The sequence below is a fragment of the Nasonia vitripennis genome, chromosome 1 (genome assembly GCF_009193385.2).
Source record: "Nasonia vitripennis strain AsymCx chromosome 1, Nvit_psr_1.1, whole genome shotgun sequence".
NCBI lineage: Eukaryota > Metazoa > Arthropoda > Insecta > Hymenoptera > Pteromalidae > Nasonia > Nasonia vitripennis.
This window is the reverse complement of record NC_045757.1, coordinates 15,438,723-15,459,512: the sequence shown is the minus strand read 5'-3', so window position 1 is coordinate 15,459,512 and position 20,790 is coordinate 15,438,723. Positions and strand designations below refer to the sequence as shown.

Sequence of the window (20,790 nt, the reverse complement as noted above, 5' to 3'; positions counted from 1 at the left end):
ATTGCTGGATACAAAGTATACGAGCGGTGAAAGAAGTTCGAGAAAGTGTGTATAGAATAATAGCTTCCTATTTAGCTCCATATAGACAGCAGAGTAGTCGCGAATGCGCTTCGGGAAAACGACGGGGAAAAGTTGAAGTGCATAGGATAACGAGTTCCTCGTTATATAGCAGCGTAAGGGTGGAGGCGATCAAGCTTCGTCGGAAATCGGCGGGGAATAAAAGTTGAGAAACATAGGATAATGACATTCTCGTTATAGCAAAAGGGTAGAGACGAAATGGATGATGCGGATGCTATGCTATCCGATTATACTTACTTTGTAGCGATGGGCAGAAAATAAACGATAACGACCCGCTCATATTCCGACAATTTAGCTATGGAACACCTATTCTTATCTTTCCTTTCGCGACGACAATGAACTCGGGGACGATGTCGATGATCTGTGATACGGTAGAAACGAACTGCTCTCGCTGTGCAAATGCAAAATAACTTGTATATATTATTTTTAAAGTCTAAAATACATTTCAGGCTTAGATGACGATTGCTTATCATGATGTGTCCACCAGACTCTCGTCCAACGTTCGCAGGAGGAAAAAGTACGACACCGAAGTCTGTACTATCTGGAAAGAAAGTACACCCGGAGATTTCGAATTTTCGTGCCTCAAAAACTACGCATGATTTTACCTTCGAGAACATATCCAAACGGACGATCATACAGCCGATGGCGTTGAAGCGCATGACATTCTGCGACTGGATGATGAGGACGTCGTTCATGAAGCTCAGGTCACCGGCGGAATCGGTCCAGTGCGAGTTGTATATCGCATTCAAGCACAGCTCGCTCTACGAATTTTCAACGCCAACAACAACAACGAATTACCATCCCTGCCAAAAACCTCAATTACGCGAGATCCTCTGCAGCCTCTTACGACTCACTTCTACAGCGATCACGTTACCGAACCAGGCGTAGGAGTAAGCCTGGACGAGCTTGAGAAAGCAGTAGCACACCAGATAAATCGCTCTGTAGGCAGACATGCTCCTTATCTGTACATCCGAAAAAAATGTTGAAATACATCATCGAGCGTTTTTCCCAGCTACAAGTTCAATCAGCCGTAAACCACACCTCGGTGGCTTGGAAGGTGATGGCGCACATGACGATGGCACAGGTGACTGCCAGCCAGATGGCCAGGAAGCCGAAGACACGCTGCATGAGTTGCTGCGACCTCATCAGCATCATCTGCCGCTCGACGCACTCCTTCAAGTCCCTTTTGTAGTTACTGCTAGCTTTCAGATTCTCCATCATGTGCGACAACAGCCGGAGTTCGCCGACCATGTGGAGGGCGTAGAGACCGAAAACCGAGTCGACTCCGACGGTTATGCTCCAGCAGTAGTAACCACTGAGGGCTTCGAAGGCGTAGATAGACCAGTGCATCACACCTCCTGTTCGTATATGTTTGTAAGAGACGAATACACTGGGATTTAAATAAATTTTCTTCTTTTTCCGAAAAATGCTTAATTATAAAGAAACGTGTCTGGCCATACTCTGAATGTATCCACTGGCAGATTCTCGTCATAACACCTCTTCCATACCCATATCAGACATACAAATATAAACCAGTGGTAATAATTGTTTATAGGCCGATAGACACACACCTGGTTCGTATTTGAAGGGCACCAGCACCGGATACGTCCTCACGTACTTGCCCTGTCTCAGGCTGAGCAGAGGCTTGAAGACCATCATGCCGATGTTGAGGGCCACCGAATAATCGAAGACGTAGAAGAATCTGGAGAAAGAGGAGAAGTACGCGAGCAAGTGTGGCCGGTATTCCGGCTTCTCGAGATCCTTCTCGAACTGCGCCGAGACGCCTTTGTTGAGGCTCAGCATGTCGTTTTTGTGAACCGCTAGCATAACTACCTATGATGTACATACGATTCATTTTATTTTCATTTGAAAAATGCAAGTCACATTTTACGCTTACTTTGAGCCAAGTGGACGAGAAGCTAATCATCAGACCCAAGCCTCTGGTGAGCACGTTGATGTTGGTCACATTGTCGACGCAGAACGCGACGATGCCGTAAGACGTGGCGCCGCTCGCGAAGGCCGAGCAGACACTGAGGAAAGTCCTGAAGTGTTTGGGGTGCTGGTAAAAGTCCGGCCAGAGACCCGATCCTATCAGCATGAACTTGATGTCGCTCTTGTATTTCTTGTACTTCTTCACCTCGTGTTCCATCGTGTTTACCCCTCACAGCGCAGTCGGCTGTCGGGTAGGGTAAGAACGATGACGCCGACGATTGTTACTGCGTGGTAAAGTCGCGCGTCGTGCAACAATCGATCGGGCGGGAAAAGTTTTTAATCTTCGGTGAAACAATACAGGTATAGACGTTGCCGAGGAGCTCGTTTAACTTTTCTGAGCTTCGTTACATAAGTATAGGCTAAGAGAGGAAAGGACGATTATTATGCGAAGAGGTGTATGGGAGAAAAAGTATTGGAGAAGGGGTAGTGGAGAGTTTAGTCTGTCGAGAGCTACTGAGCGAAAGATTGCGTACGTGATGACGATTGGATTATCTCTTTTGTGTGCGATATACCATCATTGTGCGGTAATTTTATTTTTTGTAAATTAAGACCAAAATAAAATTTCGTATGTCTTTTTTATAGAATTATTTGAATGTAACTTGTAATTGTTCGTGATTATACTTCTACGGTGAAATGGCTTATTAAAACTACGCAAACAATCGAGTGCTTCAGCTATTTCAAATCAAGCTCAATATGAGAGTTAATAAAAATGAAGCAGATATACTTTATTCGTATGAATATTGCCTGCATATGTATGTATCAAATGAATGATTGCAATCGTACGAGGAGGGCAAAGATCTCATTATAAAAAATAAACATTTATCGATGATCATGACTTGTTTTTATGATAACCCTGTTGAAAATATATACCTTGATACCCAGGTGGATTTTCCATATGGATAATCCATATGGGAAACGAACTACTCTGCACATTGCGAGGCATGTTGTCAGTCAACAAGGATCGAACAAGCTTGAAAATTATTTCTGTAAGTGTGAAAAATAAAGTTTTATTTAAAATTTCAGATTCCAATGTGTCACGTACTCGTACAAAAATATTATAAGCGAACGCTACTGCTCTGACTCGTCGTTTAAAGTTTGAAGCAAGAAAAAATACGACACCGTAGTGTTGACGATCTGTAAAGAAGAAAATGTTGGCGCCGATCGTTCTCAGCGAATTTTCGAATAATTACTTCTTTTGTTTAATAGCATAGCACAACGTACCTTAGAGAACATATCCAGTTGTATGTGCATGCATCCCTTAGCTTATTCAAAGTCAATGGTTTCCGGAGCAGGACAAACAGCACGCCCTTTCTGAAGTGGGGATCGAAGGCATCCGGCCAGTAGGAGTCGTATATGGAGTGCAAGCACAAATCGCTCTGCAATGAAAGTAAATAAATTGAATTTTTAATTCAGCTCGTCAGATTTCATGAAGACGAAACCATCATTGCCCACCTCTTCGGCGATAATGTCGCCGTACCAGGCGTAAGTAAAAACACCTTGCAGGAATTTCAACACGATGTACATGCTCATGACGCCCATGTGCAGGCCAGTCGATCTTACTTTGATGGCCTGACAAGAGAGTGTGGCGATAAAAAGTTGTATAATCCATAGAAATGCGTAGCATTGAAGTGTCTGCCTTACCTCGGTAAATTGAAAAATAAGCGTACACGCAGCACCGTTCCAGCCGACACAGCGATCCAAATGGTCAGCAGTCCAAAGGTGCTCTCCAGCTTGTTCTTCGCACTGACGATCACGTGATGCCTCCCGACGCACTGCTTGATGTCCTTCTTGTACTCTTTGCTCGCCCCCAACTCCTCGAACCTCTTTAGTTAGAGTAGCCTCAACTCTCCGCAAACCTGCAGCGAGTACATCCCGAAGGAGCAGTCCACCCCGGTGGTGACGCTGCACAAGAACATCCCGGCAACGAGCTCCAGACCGTAGATATGCTCCAGTGGAGGACTCCACCAGGTTCGTAGGCGGGTACATCCGGAGGAATTTGCCGTGTTTGCGCCAGGCGGTACATGAGGATGGTCAGACAGCCGGTGATGATGAGGGTGTAGAGGATCGAGGAGAACGGCGCGACGCGGATCAAGAGACGGGAACGGTTGTCCGGGTTCGAGAGATCTTCCGTGTAACGCTTGCTGAGCTGGCCGTTCAGGTGAGCCAGCTCCTTGTGATGCAGTAGGAATATGATGACCTGCGAAGGTGTCATCATTTTTTGTATGTTTTTTATTTTCTACTGTTATTATATCTACTTTTCTACTAATCCAATATTTCTTTATATCTTTCATCAGATGTCTGCGGAATGAAACGATCTTTCCAAATCCATATATGTATATACATGGCAAAAAACGATGCGAGTAGATATACTTGCCATGTTTGGTCGGCCCACGCGCATTATCTTCAAACACGACGTGCTCATGCTGATCACCAAGCCCATACGCTTGGTCAGTATCATGATGTCAACGCAACGACCGAATTCGAGAACAGCGCCGCGAAAGCCAAGATTCTACTGAGGAGCCGATTCGTCTCGGGCCATATTCCGCTGAACGCGAGAAAAGCGCGTACGTTACGCGAATACGTTCTGTACTTGAGCAGCCCGCTCTCCATCGCGACTGTCGCATCTGCGTCGATACGCGGAAAAGGCTACGCCTCCGCAGATGCGCGCACGCACCTATGCGGGATTATGGTAATAGGTTGAAAGTATCGGTGCTTTAGAGGTCGTTAAAAATTTTAAAGTTTCAAGTACAGTTATCAAGACGGCTTGTTCAGAGGTAATTGCAGAGATGGAAGACGGTCTTATGGTAGAAGGGGTGAACTAAAGCTCAGTCGAGGGCAGGAAGTGCGTTGGGTTGTGCGTATGCGTTGCGGGGCTGTGTATGCGGTTTTCTTGGAAAATAAACCTGCGTATATTTCGTTCGGCTTTCGCGTATAAGGATTCTTGCAATATAATTGTTTCGGGGATCATTGGGTTTAATTCGCTGGTTAACTGCAGTGATACCTATTGTAATATAAAATGCGGTACTATTATTGAGATAAACGTATCATAACAAAATGATATATTCTCTTTGTAGTTCTTACGACAATAAAATATATCTGCATTCCATCGACTCTACCATAACACTTTTATAAATATATACTATAATCCATCACGAATCGTGATCGAGAGTTTCTTCCAAAGTTCGGAGCAAGAAGAAATAGGAAACCGAGGTATTTACAATCTGTAAAGAATATTTTAGATTAAATAAATCATCTCCTGGTTCGTATTTAAAAAACAAAAAACTCATGTATCTGGACTGGACCTTTTGAAACATGTCCATCTCCAGGAGCATGACGTTCCTCGCTTTAAAAGCAAAAGGCTTCTGCGTTAAAACGATGAGCACGTCGTTCATGAACCGCGTGTCTCCGGATCCGGGCCACTGCGCGTTGTACATCGCTTCCAAGCACGACTTGCTCTGCGAATAGTCGCATATTCGAAGAAGATGAAATGGATACAATGATTATATGTATATACATATCGTATCAAGCTGTGCTACTCACTTCGACGGCGACGATGTTGCCGAACCAGGCGTAGGAATAAGCTTGCACCAGTTTTAGGAAACTGTAGCATATCAGGTAGCAGACTTTCAACGTGCTCAAATTTTTCGTCTATTTCACGGGAATACAATAATCTGCAGACTATATACCTTAACTGCGGCATGATACGTAGGTATATATGTATATTTAAATTTCGGAAATACCTCGGTAGCCTGAAAGATCAGCGCACAGAGCACGACGGCACAAGTGATGGCCAGCCAAATGGCCAGAAAGCCAAAGACTCGTTCCAGCAGACGCTGCGACTTGATGAGCTCGACGTGTCGCTCAACGCAGTCCTTGAGATCCTTGGCGTATTCCTTGCTCGACTTGAGATTCTGGAAGCGATGGGATAACAGTCGCATCTCGCCAACCACGTGCAGGGAGTAGAGCCCGAAGAAAGAGTCGACGCCGCAGGTGACGCTCCAGAGGAAGAAGCCCGCGAGCAGCTCGAAGGCGTAGAGCGTCCAGTGTATGGCACCTCCTAATTGTGCGCACGATGTACAAGACCTTGTACGAATTGTCCTAGCTATGTTTTCTTTACCTGCTTCGTAGTCGTAGATGTAGAAAAAGACCTGGGGATACATCCTGATGTACTTGCCGTGTCGGAGCAGCGACAAGGGAATCAGAGCGTAGAGCAAGACGTTCATGGCGACGGAGTAGTCGAACGTGTAGAAGAACTTGGAAAAAGTACGAAAGTGAGCGAGCAGATGAGGCCGGTTTTCAGGTATCTCGAGGTCCCGAGCGAAACTCGCCGAAACGCCGTCGTTTAGCTTCTGCAGGTCATTCTGGTGGAGCGACAGGGTGCACACCTATGCTTTGGGAGTTCGTGGGGTAAGATAACTATAACTTTGAACTAATAAATACATTATCAGAATTACCTTCAAGAAAGCCGAGGAAAAGCTAAAGAACAGTCCCAAACCCCTGGTCAGAAGATTGATATTCGTGGCGTTGATGATGCAGAACGACAGTATCCCGAACGAAACGAGCCCATTCAGAAATCCCGAGCAGAAGCTCAGAAAAGCTCGGAAAATCCTCGGATGCTTCTCGTAATTCGGCCACAAGCCCGAGCAGATCAACATGAACCTGAGGTCCCGCTTGTACCTCTTGTACTTTGCTAGTTCCACTTCCATATCGTGTCGCGCGATAGACAGACGCGCACTGAGGAGAAAGACGCGACTGCGAGAAGACCGATACCGATCGATCGAATCGTCGTCTGATTGCGGAGTTTCGAAAGAATTGTTTCTTACGACGATTTGCAGGGTATGAATGTTTTAGCTGTACTTACGAGATATTAGCGTCTTGAAGGGGTAGTCAGCGAGCGAGTTGCGAAGAATAATTGCCCGGCTGCGATGGAAGGGGTAGCGATACGACTTCAGTGTCCCTCGGAAGAGCGTCTCGGCGTAAGTCATGCTTTTAGGCTTAAAAAAGTTCGAATTAAATAAGCTTTCGACATTATTTTTAATTGTCGTGTTATTTAAATAAGCGTAAAGACGTATTTTAATGGTAACATTTATTTCCATAGAGAAAACTTGAGAGGCGTGTGTTCGACGACGTCGTCGTCGAAAGATAATGTGTGTGTGTGTGTCTGACATACATATATAATGCATCATATTTGAATATTTCTACAAATGCTGATTTATTTATGCGCGTCTAAGTATCGAACGTTCGAAGCAAGAAGAAGTATGATACGGCAGCATTGACGATCTAAGAAAAAGGAACGATTATTATATCCTTACTACGCGATAAATGTACGAAATAATATATATTATGTACGATCACCTTCATGAACATTTCCATCGACACGATAAAGAAATTGTAGGAGCGTAAGGCCATAGATTTATGGGTCAACAGCGAGAGTACGTCGCTCATGATGCGCCTATCCCCGGAACCGGGCCAGTGGCAATCGTAAATAGCGTAGAGCAGTTTTTCGCTCTGAAAGTTACGATGAGTAAAATGCATCTTTTATATGCGCATAGCTGTATGAGCGCAATTTATAGCAATGAGCTTATACCTCGATGTCGATGATGCTTCCGCAATAGGCGTAGGTGAAGGCTTGAAGAAATTTGGTGGCGAAGGTGAAAATCATGACCGATTGCCAAAAGGACAGTTGCAGTGTCATCTAAAGAATTTTCGAGAGTTGCCTTATAATTTTTCGAATGAAAATATTTTAAAGCTTTTGGAAACGTTATTTTTAGTTGGAAAATATTTTAGAAATGCAAGAAGCCAGCTAAAATGATGAAGGGTGTACAAAATTGCAAAAAATGGCAACAAAGTGTTAGATAGTATGAAAGTAGTAAAAGACACCAGACACTTTATTACACTTTTTCACAATTTGTTCACTTATTCATCATTTCTTTTTTTTTACATTTTTTTACAGACATACCATTTGCAGTACTATATAGTATAGGAAATGTTGAATATTAATATAATCGGATATTAAATTTATGTCCCAAGAAATGCGTTCTACTGTTTACACTGCAAAATTTGTTCAACTTTATTGTGCAAACTTGAAAGATGTATTATGCAAAGAATAGTTTTTTCATAGGTATTACTACTTATATCTTGCACAGTTTAATCACACATTAGTGCTACATATCATATCACACCCTCGCAGTATATAATATATTCTATAATATTATTTTCTGTCAGTAGAATGCCTAGATTATTTATGAATATACGTATATAATGAATTATATTATAAATACTGATTAAATTTCAGACTCCGCCGCACATCTACAAAATCCCTACCTTGGACATCTTGTAAATGTATTCGCACAACACGATGGAGATGGTAACGTACAACCAGATCACGAGGAACCCGAAAACTCTTTGCAAATGATCGCGACATCTCAGCAACATCTCGTGCTTCTCCAGACACTCCTTTAAGCCGGCAGCGTAATCCTTGCCAGGCTCGAGTTTGCTGAACTTGACGGCGAGGATGCGGAGCTGGCCACAGATTTGAAAAACCCAGAAGCCAAAAGCCGTATCCGTGCCGCAGCCGACGCAGAAGAAAAGAAAAGCCAGCAGAGCTTCGTACGCGTAGATCAGGTAGTAAATGACACCGAACGGCTCGAAGTTGAAGGGGTATTTGCCGGGGTAAACGAGCAGTGCTTTTCTGTGAATGACAATGACTTATTTCAATTCCATCGGGTATGATAAATGAATATTTTTAGGAAAATTGTCAAATATCCTGCCTGTCGGTGATCATGAAAATCAAGGGTATGACGGCGAAGAGCGAGAAGGCCATAGCCAGAGCCACGACCATCGTGTAGTAAACGCCCGTAAAGACGGAGAGCCGCTGAAGCATCACCGACTCCAAGCCGAAACTCTTCAATTCTCGCTCGAAAGTCTTGCTCAGAGTTTCGTTGATGTCCAACAGACGGTCGCGATGCACGACGAACAACACTATCTGCGTGGATTTTTTACAGGTTTACAATTACTATAAGTTAACTTACATTGCGTCTGCGTTGCTATAAATGCTTTCACTTTTTACAATACGAAAATATTGGCATTACACATTGAAAAAAAATATAATTATATTTGTACAATTGTTTATTTTTATAAAACAAAATATTTGAAATCCCACCTTCATTAGCATCGTCCAAATGCTTATGCACCAGCTGAAGCTCCTAGTCACTTTCGTAATATCAGTTACATTGATGAAGCAATAATTCAAAGCCGTGTAGCTCAACAGCACCAACGACATGCCCGCGAAAACTGACAAAAACCGATAGATAAAGCCACTGCTCTCATAAGGCCAAAGCCCGACGGGTAGCAATAGATTGCGCGCATTTTGCGCGTACTTTCGATACTTTGCCAACTCCTTGCTGCTCATGTCCACGTCGGTGCAACGATGCGACAAAGGCTCGCATATCGCTGCAGCGCGAATCGATCGCTTAGTCTAATGAGGCGCACGATAATAAGTAGGAAAATCGGGTGCATTACACGCACTTTGGCCGAAGTATAGGCTTGAATGAGGCGCATTTGCATGATTTATTAAACAGACAGGCTTTCTTTGTTCGGGCATCAGTGCGTATCGCGCAGCCGAGGCGATAAGAGTTGTTGAGTGCATGAAAGAAAGTACCAGTCTGGTAGTTTGACAACCGAAAATATATTAACTCTTTCGATTTGTAAGTACTAATAAAACAATAAAAATTACATTAAATTACATAAAAAGATTTGTACACGTACGTATACGACGAATGATAATCAGCATAATAATACACCTAAGTCTAATCTCCTTAATACAGCACTATGATTTTGAATTTTGATGGCCGAATTCAGTATTGTCACTTGATTGACAGTAAGGCACGTGGTTTACACTTCAATACGTTTTAGTAATGTACTAACTCGTGATACTTTTCTTCTATGAAGTGGCAGTTGATTAACGAAACATCTTTGGTTAGTAGAACAACGTATAAATATGTATAAGAATTACTTCTTGGGTTAGACTTTTTAATCAGCTTGACGATCTTCCAATAATCCAATCAAGCTACGTGTAAACATCGTTTGGTCGATAAAAAAATCTATCGAATCCTTGCGATTAAAAAACGAAAAATACTTTCGAGTTAAGAGAGTCTAGTAGGCGTTAGTTTATGCCCTTGTATTTGGAAAACAAGTTGTAAAGCACACGAAGTGTTGACTTCAAATCCAAATTGACGATATCTAAAATGAAAAAAAAAATGTTAATTAGTTTTAAAGCACATTATTACGACGAAAAAAATAGTATCAGATAAAATTATACCTTCTGGACGAGCTTTGGGTTTCGGTAATCCGACGTCTTGCATAAGCTCGAAAGCGAAAGATACGTTGTGTACTTTTTGTTCGTGAGTCTTCGGAGTCAAATGGAAGCTTCCTAATGGCACGAAAAAGCCTTCTAAGAGACCCAGTAATAATGTAAGGAAGACCCCGTCGTGAAATTGCGTATCAAGATCCGTCACTTCCAAATGTACTTTGCTCAAATGCTTGTTTACAAATGTCACCAACGACTAAAATATTGTGATATTGTTATTAGTAACACATACGATACTTCAAAAGTGTAGTTTTAAGTGACAAATATTTCTGTGTGTCGCTCTATTTACCTTTTTCACTACCGCTAGTTTATCCGGTGCATAATCAAACAGAGCATCAAAAGCATCACGTTCACATCGCATGCCTAAATCGTCGTAAGTCGACGTGATTTCCTCCTTCACGGTTTTGTGAATCAACTGGCCGTCCTTTTTCGTTACCACTACTACCTGAACTGAAACTAATTCCGGTAATCTAACTGGAGCGCGGAATAAACGCGCCAGACTGACCAGAAGATGCAGGATTGCTACAATATTTCTTGAATGAATAGACTCAACGCTCCACTTATATGGTGGATAACAGCCCAAAACTCTGTTGGCTGTGTTTAGAACCACTGCCAACTTTTGCCTCTGGCCTTCCTCTGACTGTGTTACTTCAGGTACATCTAACTTCTTGCCAGTTAACTTTTCTGCGGATAAATATTCAATTTTTTCATTATTAATATAAATATATTTCAGAATAAAAGCCCATTAATTTAAATTACTTCTTCAACTTACCGAGTAGTTTTTGCAGAACTTGACCATCATAAAGATCCTCTGTGATATCTTTGACTATTATTCTCTGCTCTGCTAATTCATCATTGATCCACTCAATCAATACGTGTATCAGTTCTTGCACTTTTGGCACATCCAAGCTTCTTGGAGCTATCATGGATCGCTCTTCATTCTCATCCAGAGCATAATCTTCTGGTGGCATATCCACCAATGCTGCAAATCCTGGTGAATCAATTGCATATTTGCCTTCCTCCTGCACCTCTTGAACTGAAAGTTAATAGTACATAAGTAAGAAATGTAATAAACAGAAAACAATTTTAGAACACTGACAGAATTCGAAGTGAAATGTAATAATAATGAAAATTTAATGCTCTATACATAGTTTGTGACACCTCGACTACATCCATATAGATCTAAAACTTACTCAATCTCCTTAGTTATTCACCTTATTTGAAAAAATGATTTATCTCACACGATTCGCAAGAGTCAGAGTGCCAAGGAATAAAAAGAAACATTCGAAAATCAAGATTGAAAGAGCTAGCTACCAAGATATCAAGCCTTATAAGGCCAATGCACTTGACCATAAGACGCCCACAATAAACAATCTCTCGCTCCCATGCCCAAATGACGAAAAATCCATCCTCACCTTCCTTTATCCGCTTCTTACGACCAAGGGTGCCGATTTTGTCCCAAAAACTCTCTTCCTTGTCTTCCTTCTTGGCTGAAATCGGAGCTGGACGGGGCGACTTTGGTCGTGGAGACGCCATGACTGCTAGTCCTACGGGGCACGACAAGACGAGACGTCACCATTCAAGAATAAACTGCTCAGCGCGAGAGAAGCACGTTTATACTCTGTATTTGTGTATACTCGCGTGTATATATAGTACGAGAATACATGTGATGTATAGTGCGTGTATATGCGTGATGTAAGCGCGGGTGGAGTTGGCCATTTTTAAAAGGGACGGCCGGAACGGGAATTTCGAGTTCAAATTGAATGCGCATCCTTTGTTGCGTGAACAAATTATAATTTATATGTGAATTTATGATAAAAATATTAAAACAAAATCAGGCACGTAGAATTTATGATGAAATAATATTGTTCTTGAATTTCATGCACTTAGTGCTAAAAGATACTATAGGTAATAATAACAAAAACAATGTTTGTTTAGATCTTGAAGAAAAATGCGCATACAGTAACTAGTAAGTAGCCGCTACAATACCTGCTATCAAACCAACGGAATTCAGCTCGTGATTCACTTTCTTATCTACTGCAGCCTCATCGTTATCTTGAAGCAACGCGTCATTTTTATCTTGGCTTCCGCCGCTCTGACGCTTCTTGCAGAGAACGCCGACAACCTGAGGACACGAGTCCTCCAATAAATCCTCATCATCATCATCATCATCCGGTCGATTCGCAGTCAAGATCGATGACATGTACTGGACGACTTGTGGACTGACTTTTTCGTTTTCTATCTCTTGATCCATTGTTTCTTTTTGAATTAACAATAATTTTAATTGAAGTAGTTAGCTTAACGGTAACGCAGTGATATATATAATACAAGAATATCAGAGATCGTTAATATGCGCAATATTGCTTACCCATGATGATATAGTTTAACGTGAATCAATCATTGGATTGATTATTTATGCGCGTAAACTTTCTAATGTTCTAATTGCACCTCCCACTTGTCTTCATTGTCAGTTAACAACGACAATACAAAACACAGTAAAAAAATAAGGACACACGTTTATTATATACCTCGCAGATTTCGGACCAGAAACTGTCACTTCGGAACTCGGATATGAATATATGATGCCTTTGCTATCCCCACTCCTCGTATACCCTTGGTCAACAAGACGACAAACGACAACTAATATTAAAAGCTGGAACACGACGGAACCGGAACGCTACTCATGTAGCAGAACGCGACCCGCGACCGACTACCATGGGTCGGTTTTGAGGTTATGTTGTTGTAAATTTGAAGATTTCGAGATAAATAAATAATTAAAGATGTCAATCGTCGCGCGATTTTGCGAAAGGAGTGCTTACACTCTAAAACCAAAAATCAGTAGTTACACAGTCGTTCGAACGGTTACTAAAGCAAAAATACCAAACTCGACGTCCCGTGGGATCGACAAGGGTAAGGATTAGATTTGTTGTTAATATTCCGAAGTAAAGAATAGAATTTCGCTTAAGGAATTTCACTAAATCAAAAGTTTACAGTTATAACGCTGTGATCGATATTCTATTCAAATCATTTTCCATGTTGTTAATCAAGGATCAGTGTGTTTACTAATGTGACTACCTGCTCACGATACCAATAAACTGCATGTTTTAGATGGTTTCCGAATACTGGAGCTCGTACCCAAAAAGGCAGAAAGAGTAGCAAGAGTAGCCAGGAAATTTGAGAGTCTGCCTCCAAGAGAGAAACAAATGCCTACTGATCAGGACTGGCCATCGGTATGGCCAGGCCAGAGAACATTTCATCCAGCATCGGTTCCCCTTCCCATCAGGCAAGGATATCCATTGAAACGTCAAGGTCCACCAGGAAAGTACGGAAATGCTGAATTGATGAAAATACCAAATTTCCTGCACTTGACACCTCCTGCCATTAAGAGGCACTGCGAAGCACTGAAACAATTCTGTACAGAATGGCCAGCAGGACTGGAAAAAGATGAAGATTGTGCTAAGCATTTCCCCCTTGAAGTTATCACCTCTGATTATTGTTATTCAGGTCCATCAATCAGAGAGCCACTGGCTAGAATAGTTAGCTTTAGAGTAAAGCTTTCTAGCCTGAATCTTGACACACATGCAAAGGATAAAATGTTAAGGTTGTTAGGGGATAAATATAATCCAGAAACAGATTTAATAACAATCACTACTGACCGTTGTCCTATGAGGAAACAGAACTATGACTATGCAGAGTACCTTCTTACTGCTGTATACCATGAATCATGGGTGAGAATATCAACAAGTATTACATTAACAAAGTTTTATTTTGTTTTTCTTTATTAATGCTGAATGTTTCTTCGCCATTTTATAGCGAAAAGAAGCATGGGAAGATGAGAAGACACTGGCTGATATGGAATATTATGATTGGGACAAAGAGCAAAGTAGGAAGAATCTGGTAACCATTTACACTTGGCCTGAGATACCGCAAGATTATGATTATGAGCGCATACCTCACGCCACAGAATACAAAATTGCCGTCGCGGATTTAATGAACAACGGCGAGGACGATTATTCTGTTACTAAATATAAGGAAGCTGTTAAAAAGTTATTGTTTTTAAAGCCGAGAAATGAGAACCCAGATGATAAGAAATAAATGATTTTGTTAAACTTGTAAATCGTTGATACTTCAATCACCAGCCTATTTCTACAAAATCGATTTTTTAAACTTTTAATTTTTAAATTTCATGTATTATACAGAATAAAGCTAACAGATGTTCAAAATGCGTTATTTTAATTTGATAGCATAATCATAGTAATCTAAGTCCGTAAATAATAGTTGCGAGATTTCCTTTCCTAATGCCGGAAATATACAAATTGCTTCTTCAAAAGCTCATGTCGATTAATTGGAGCACTTGAAAAAAATCATTCTGCATCACGCGACTTTTTCCCCCATATAAACGTGTCCGACATCCTGCGCGTCTCCGTCAGTAGCGAGATTCCAACATGAAGTTCTGAAGCACGATGCTTGACCTCTGGGTACGTAAACGACCAGCTCACTGTCTTGAAAACTCTATCGCGAAAGATTGTACAGTAGCACATTTCAAAAAGTACCGTGAACTCATTTAGGAGAAGATACTGGAAACGACAATTCTCGTAATTATCTTTTGGTGTAATGGAATCTCGGGCGAGCGAGCTGACAATGCGACCGCCGATTATGGACCCGTAGAATTGAGCAATCACGAATATTTGACTGTTGGTCAAAGGGATTGGAAAAAATTTACAAGAACCACACAAAAGGACTACGCAATGGAGCACAGATCTGATCAGTCCAGAAGTTATTACAGCAGTGTACCTGCTACGCCTTACATTCCGTGAGTTTTTGTTTTTATACACCATGTATATTGTGTTATTTAAATTTATTTCGTCAATTTATACATGCTTAGTTTTTTTCTATCTTACATTCTAATAAAGTCCATCGTTTGTTATAAAAATCTATAAATCAATGTTCTATACGTAGAATTAACCAGCTGATACGAATTATAAAAACAAGCCGTTTTTCTCATCTACAAAAAGTAGTTGTAATAGTAATGCCAAAGACAGCTTGTTTCACAAAATGTTTAACATTTTCTTAAAAGCAGTAAGCTTAGATTATAATAAAAAACTTTAACATTGTACAAATTTTTTGTGATATTTTTCTAGCGTAGTTTTATAAAAAATATTTCTTATACTCTTATGTCATAATAAAATGCTAAATCTTCAAAGTCTGAAAGGCATTGCAAAATAGTCACATGCAAATATGTAATCAAGAAATTTCACGGATATCTTTTGTTGCATTTTAGAGCCTTTGACCCGATTAGCGTGTTAGCTTCGCTCGCGTTTTTAGCGTTCCTATTGCATTCGTTTTCTGCGCTATTCGATCGTACAAGATCAATCATGCCTACGATCATCAGTAGCAGGCGATCGAGTTCTGAATACGGAGAACACTTCGTCGACATCGAGAAAAGAGTCTTGCGTGCTTTGGAGGAATATGTACGCATTAACTTTTTACAATTCACAAAAATCGTTCTTAACGATTTCGAATCATTTTACTTTTTACATGTCTTTTTCAGGCTAGCCTCAGTAACGATTTACTAGGCAATGAGAAAGAAAGTATGAAATCGGAGTCCTGACGCTTCTTGCCGTAGCTGCATAGAAGATTAGAAGTTTTATACAAATATTTATTGTTATTTATCGAAATATTACAAGATCTTATTCTCAAAATATTATGATAACTTATTACATTTCGCACGCAACAAGGTATCAATCAATCAATCAAATTAAGCATAAATTAATTCTCTTGATAACAAAATTTGTAATTTATCATTAAAAAACTAATATAATTATCAGTCGTGATCGTTAAACACGAAGCGCAACGTGAATAGCTTATCAAATGTGAAGTTAACATCTAGTTCTTAAAATGTAGCCAGTCGTATTATGTGGCAGTGAAGATAATTACTGCTTTTAACGTCGAATCCGGAACTTTTTAATCCAAGAATTATGATGTAAAAATATATGTTTATAAAAAGTCTTAGAATAAATAGTTTTTTTTTTATAAAAAATTACTATGAATCTAGACACTTTTTATTTTGTTAGTAAGTTAGTAATAGGGTGTTCGATATATCTTTGGCGATTTTTCGCTTTCCGAAAAACTTTGCAGTATCAAAATGTTAAAAATTGTAACTCGCTTTGTTTTTAAAATTATCCAACCTGTTGTTACCTGCGATTTCAAAAACTGCGTTTTTGTTATGAAAGTACCTATTCTATATTCTTTTCATCCTAGCTGGTTCAACACTGAATCAAAAAAGTTAAAAATATATACATATTTGCTCTATACAGCTCCAAGAACTACCTGCAAGTGGTCCGCTTTTGAATCTGTTACCAAGGTACTCGTGACGACGGCAATGGTGGTGCTCTGAAAATATAATTTTATTTTTTAATTTACATAATAAACTGTTTGAAAAGTAAATGTATACTTGAATAAAAATATAATAAACTATGTTTTACATTTAGCCAAGTTTATATATACGACATTGTTGAAACTTACTTCGTTTGTGTTTTTTGTACAGTAGGTTTTTGATACGGGTGAGATGAAGTCAATCCTCTTCTTTCCTTATCCCTCACAGCCTTTAATTTTGCTTCTGACTGATCTCCATTGTATGTTGTATTAATCAGAGGCTTCATTCTGTCAGCTTTCAATTTGTTCAGAATAGCGATGCTCTTAGCGGTCATCGTTGGTTTCGGGAATTCCGATTTACCGTTCTCTTTGCCATTTTGCACAGGGCCATTCGATTCGAATCTGTTTTTCGGTGAAATTCTTTTGGCCTGTTTTGCCGGCGATCTGGAATTGACTTGGTTTTTACTGTCAGACAGTACCCTCTTCCTACCCTTGTTATTATCAGGCAAACAGAATGTGCTGTTTAATTTACTTGTCTCAATGGTCGAGGAACTTTCATCTTCAACCACAGGTACAGCATCATTACTAAGAGTTATGGTAGAATTGAGTATCTCATCATTCACCGGAAGTGGTGCAACGTATTTTGGTGGAGTACAGTCGAACGTTTTGCTGAGTATATTCTTAGGTGATGGAGTTTGTGCTTCTTCATCATCAGAATTGATTTCCAATGCATTTGGCATGTTATCAATGCGGGGATTTTCAAGATCTTGAATGCTGAGGCAAGTAGTGCTGTAAAAATCTTCTCCTTGTTTATTGACGTTCATGTCAGACCATTTGATGTTTCTGACTCCTTCTAGAGATTTTACTAACTGTTTGAATTCCTGTATAAGTTTGTCTGTAATTGTACCACCACCTCTCATCATATTGTAGTAGTTCTGCAATGTAGAACTCATCATCTTGACCATTGTCGATACAGACTCTATTTCACACTGCTGAAGGCTGCTAATCTTTTTGGCATGCTCAAATTGCTGCTGCATTCGTGATGTGTCAACTTCAGATGCCAAGAAATTAATTTTGTCCTCCAGCTTTTCATGCAAATCTTTAGCCTTGATGTCCAGAATCAATTGATTGAGATCTTCTTCAACTTTGCACAGATCTTCCCAAACAGATTTCATCTGTATTTTTATTCCTTCTCTTTGTCGTTTGAAATATTGCAATGATTTGTTCACTCTTGATTTACCACTGGCATTTTTCTCATCTGGATATGTGGATTCCACAGTGGCTGTTAGATTATGAAGCCTAGTATCCGCAGCCTTTTTGTACAAAATCCTGCAATATAAAATTTTATCTGAACTTTCAAGAGAAAGAATTTTTTCATTCAATATCCTCTTTTTATTGTAAAGTTCAACAAGTTTGTTGCTCATCTCTAGAAGTGCTTTGGTCTTTTCTTCATTATCTACAGAATTCTGAGGTGCTACAGAAACAGGTATCGATCCACTTTCATAAGCCAACAACTTTTGTTTCAGTGCTTCCAATTCTTTCTTCTGTTCCTCAACCATCTTGATATAGCCAGAGACGTGCATTTGACAAGACACAATATTTTTCTTGACACTGGTCTTGATTTTCTTAGCTCTATTGGCGTATCTCAGTGTGTTGTAGGTGTCTTCAAAGCTTGCACTGGAAGGGCTAATGTTGGCTATCATGACTGTCTGACAATTGCCCCCCAGTGAATCCTTTAGAAGCCTTGTTAATTTTGAATCTCTGTAGGGTATGTGTTTAATTCCATCAGCTAAGTTGTTAATACAATTTCCAAGAGCTAAGAGTGACTTGTTTATGTTAGCTCCTTCCTTGAATCTTGCACCAGTGCATCCAGTTGCAGATGCTCTCTCAGAACCAGCTAAATCTATCATAGATAGTTTAACATGCTTCACCTGGCCATCCACTTTGCTTGTGACATTGACATATACTTGAAAGACAGCATGACTTCTGCTACTTTCCTGGTTAGCATCTGTCGCATGCTGAGTACGATTTCTGTTTCCCTTTGCTAAAAGAGATAACAGTTCATCTGCATTGTGAATGGTGATGATTTTTAGACCTGCAACAATGACACCAGCTCTGCTATCCTCTCTTAGATGCAGTGGTCCAACTTTGTGTAATAAATCTTGAACATTTTCATTATAAATTTCCAGATATGAAACACCAAGATTGAAGTCTCTGGTATCTCTTTGCGATTCCATCTGTGCAAAAAGTTCAGCCATTGTACGATACGTGATGCCTGGGTCCCCTTCTTTACCAAGCATTGTGTGAGTTTTGCCAGCCCCAGTTGCTCCATAAGCAAATACAGAGCAGTTGTAGCCATCCAACAGACTTTTGATAAGTTCCTTGGTACTGCCTTCGTAAACATCAACATTTGAACTGGTCATATCAAAAATCCGATCGAAAACAAACTGTAACTCTTTGTTCTGCTTTTTTAATAGATCACGGCCTTTCTGCACGACTCCTCTGTAAAAGAAAGGATTTTCTTCTTCTTTTGGATCAAATACGAGCATTCGTTCATCTATGATTTTCACAACAGTTTTATAGTTATCCTGCAGTTCTTTCTCATTATGAGGTCTTACTCTAACTATCACTTTGATACTCGTCTGGGCGCAATCACTGCGTGTACCCACAGTACTTCCACTGGTACTTGGTTTAATCATTCCTCCAGAGCGTCGTTTACTGAATTTTTTTACTTTATTAGGCGAAAATGCCTTAGTCAAGTCTCTTCTGTTGAACACCATCTTGCCTCTGGTTAGCCCTGGTCACTGAGTCACCAGGCTTGCCTTTGAAAGAAAAAAGTGTAAATTAATAAGAGAAGATTAATTTTTAATTATAATGAAATTTCTTATTATTCTAGTCAATAATCTGCCTTGAAAGACATCATATAATCATAAACAAACAATAAATGATGAAAAAATTTTCAACTTTTTTGTTTTCTTCGTAGTGAAAAAATCATCCTTCACCCTTGTAAATACAAATACTATCAATGAAACCAAGATAAAAATCTTTAAGCCGCAAGTAAATAATATGTGTAATGAACCACTGCATATTAATAATTTTTAATTCGGCATTTTAAATATGAAAAAAGTTCTAGATAAAGTATCAATACCAAATCAATGAAATAAACAGTCAACTTTCATCTCAGCTCAGATGGACATCGCCAGAGTGTCACTATATGAGGTAGGACCAAATAACCAGTATACTTTCCAAACATAGTAAAACATCGGCGAAGCCATAGAAAAAAAAGTCGTTGCGTGACTCAACGGTATCTTTCCACCCGACCCCCCCGAAAACCCCTTGTTCCGAAATCCAAAAAGAAAGCAACAACTACTTGAAAATTCACATCTAGCAGGCCATCGTCGAGTGCAGCACAAGGAAAAGAAAAGCGACGCCAGTTCGTGTGAAATTTCTATCTCGTGCACAGGTATATAACACCCAGCACGGGGGGGACGGACCCCTGCAGGACTTCTGGCGCGCGCGCTCTCGATGTGACAGACCGCGATGCTATAGAAAGAGTCGTGTATATAGCGGTCCGTTCAGCACATCGAATCATGCAAAAGTCCGGGGAATCGTCGAATCTTGAGGCTCATTTAATTACGGACTCACCAGTAGACCCAAAATTATCCGGTATTATTGCAGCTAGCTATCTGGTGCAGGGTGTATCCTTGGCAGTTTGGCGGTAGTAGGAGTAGCACTACTTAGCACCTCACACGCGAGAATGCAAGCGGCGACAATAAGCCAGCGCGCGGCGTGACCGTTGACGGGCGGCGGCAGAGCATCGGCCGCTGCAACTGAAATTTGAATCGGGAGGTTCAGGAGAAATGACGCGAGCGGCGCTGACGTCGTGCTGTTGCCGCGAGTACCGCGGAATATAGATACACACACACACACACACACACACACATATATATATATATATATATATATATATATATATA

At 40.4% G+C, this 20,790-nt stretch overlaps 3 protein-coding genes and 4 pseudogenes across 6 annotated transcripts; 1 reads left to right on the top strand and 6 right to left on the bottom strand.

The window, feature by feature from the left end:
• On the bottom strand, nucleotides 548–2,227 carry Or240PSE (odorant receptor 240 pseudogene; annotated as a pseudogene).
• Or239PSE (odorant receptor 239 pseudogene) lies at nucleotides 3,139–4,680 on the bottom strand (annotated as a pseudogene).
• Or238PSE (odorant receptor 238 pseudogene) lies at nucleotides 5,220–6,776 on the bottom strand (annotated as a pseudogene).
• On the bottom strand, nucleotides 7,297–9,481 carry Or237PSE (odorant receptor 237 pseudogene; annotated as a pseudogene).
• Nucleotides 9,739–13,043, bottom strand: LOC103316866 (beta-parvin). 2 transcript variants are annotated; one of them, XM_008212669.3, is made up of 7 exons: nucleotides 12,807–13,043; nucleotides 12,428–12,697; nucleotides 11,854–11,985; nucleotides 11,211–11,474; nucleotides 10,728–11,122; nucleotides 10,391–10,634; nucleotides 9,739–10,311 (listed from the first exon to the last, which is right to left on the bottom strand). In XM_008212669.3, exons 1-7 carry the CDS (start codon nucleotides 12,808–12,810, stop codon nucleotides 10,235–10,237), a joined length of 1,386 nt encoding a protein of 461 aa, XP_008210891.1. In that variant the 5' UTR covers nucleotides 12,811–13,043; the 3' UTR covers nucleotides 9,739–10,234. The 2 variants fall into 2 exon arrangements, with proteins under 2 accessions (XP_008210891.1, XP_032457054.1); XM_032601163.1 differs by having other exon boundaries at nucleotides 11,854–12,028; nucleotides 12,807–12,998.
• On the top strand, nucleotides 12,544–14,657 carry LOC100120438 (28S ribosomal protein S35, mitochondrial). Its single transcript, XM_031931410.2, has 3 exons — nucleotides 12,544–13,348; nucleotides 13,547–14,166; nucleotides 14,252–14,657. The coding sequence occupies exons 1-3, from the start codon at nucleotides 13,219–13,221 to the stop codon at nucleotides 14,531–14,533; spliced, it is 1,032 nt and encodes a 343-aa protein (XP_031787270.1). The 5' UTR covers nucleotides 12,544–13,218; the 3' UTR covers nucleotides 14,534–14,657.
• A 622-nt stretch (nucleotides 14,658–15,279) lies between these two features.
• LOC100678398 (kinesin-like protein KIF18A) lies at nucleotides 15,280–20,657 on the bottom strand. Of its 3 annotated transcripts, XM_008212663.4 has the most exons (4): nucleotides 20,459–20,657; nucleotides 20,184–20,356; nucleotides 16,964–19,635; nucleotides 15,280–16,831 (listed from the first exon to the last, which is right to left on the bottom strand). In XM_008212663.4, exons 3-4 carry the CDS (start codon nucleotides 19,591–19,593, stop codon nucleotides 16,795–16,797), a joined length of 2,667 nt encoding a protein of 888 aa, XP_008210885.1. In that variant the 5' UTR covers nucleotides 19,594–19,635; nucleotides 20,184–20,356; nucleotides 20,459–20,657; the 3' UTR covers nucleotides 15,280–16,794. The 3 variants fall into 3 exon arrangements, with proteins under 3 accessions (XP_008210885.1, XP_003427446.1, XP_016844859.1); XM_003427398.5 differs by lacking the exon at nucleotides 20,184–20,356; XM_016989370.3 differs by lacking the exons at nucleotides 20,184–20,356; nucleotides 20,459–20,657 and adding an exon at nucleotides 19,962–20,121.
• Between the last annotated feature and the right edge of the window lie 133 nt (nucleotides 20,658–20,790).

Bases quoted from the DNA above. Each gene is read 5' to 3' on its own strand.
- LOC103316866 (XM_008212669.3), bottom strand. The intron at 11,986-12,427 runs GTATTGTAGCGG...CGTGCCCCGTAG, and splicing joins TTCCGTTGGTTTGATAGCAG to GACTAGCAGTCATGGCGTCT. The intron at 10,635-10,727 runs GTAAATAGAGCG...ACAATATTTTAG, and splicing joins AACTAGCGGTAGTGAAAAAG to TCGTTGGTGACATTTGTAAA.
- LOC100120438 (XM_031931410.2), top strand. From the start codon at position 13,219: ATGTCAATCGTCGCGCGATTTTGCGAAAGGAGTGCTTACACTCTAAAA. The intron at 13,349-13,546 runs GTAAGGATTAGA...TGCATGTTTTAG, and splicing joins GTCCCGTGGGATCGACAAGG to ATGGTTTCCGAATACTGGAG. The intron at 14,167-14,251 runs GTGAGAATATCA...GCCATTTTATAG, and splicing joins CTGTATACCATGAATCATGG to CGAAAAGAAGCATGGGAAGA.
- LOC100678398 (XM_008212663.4), bottom strand. From the start codon at position 19,593: ATGGTGTTCAACAGAAGAGACTTGACTAAGGCATTTTCGCCTAATAAA. The intron at 16,832-16,963 runs GTAAGTTTCAAC...TTATATTTTCAG, and splicing joins GTACAAAAAACACAAACGAA to AGCACCACCATTGCCGTCGT.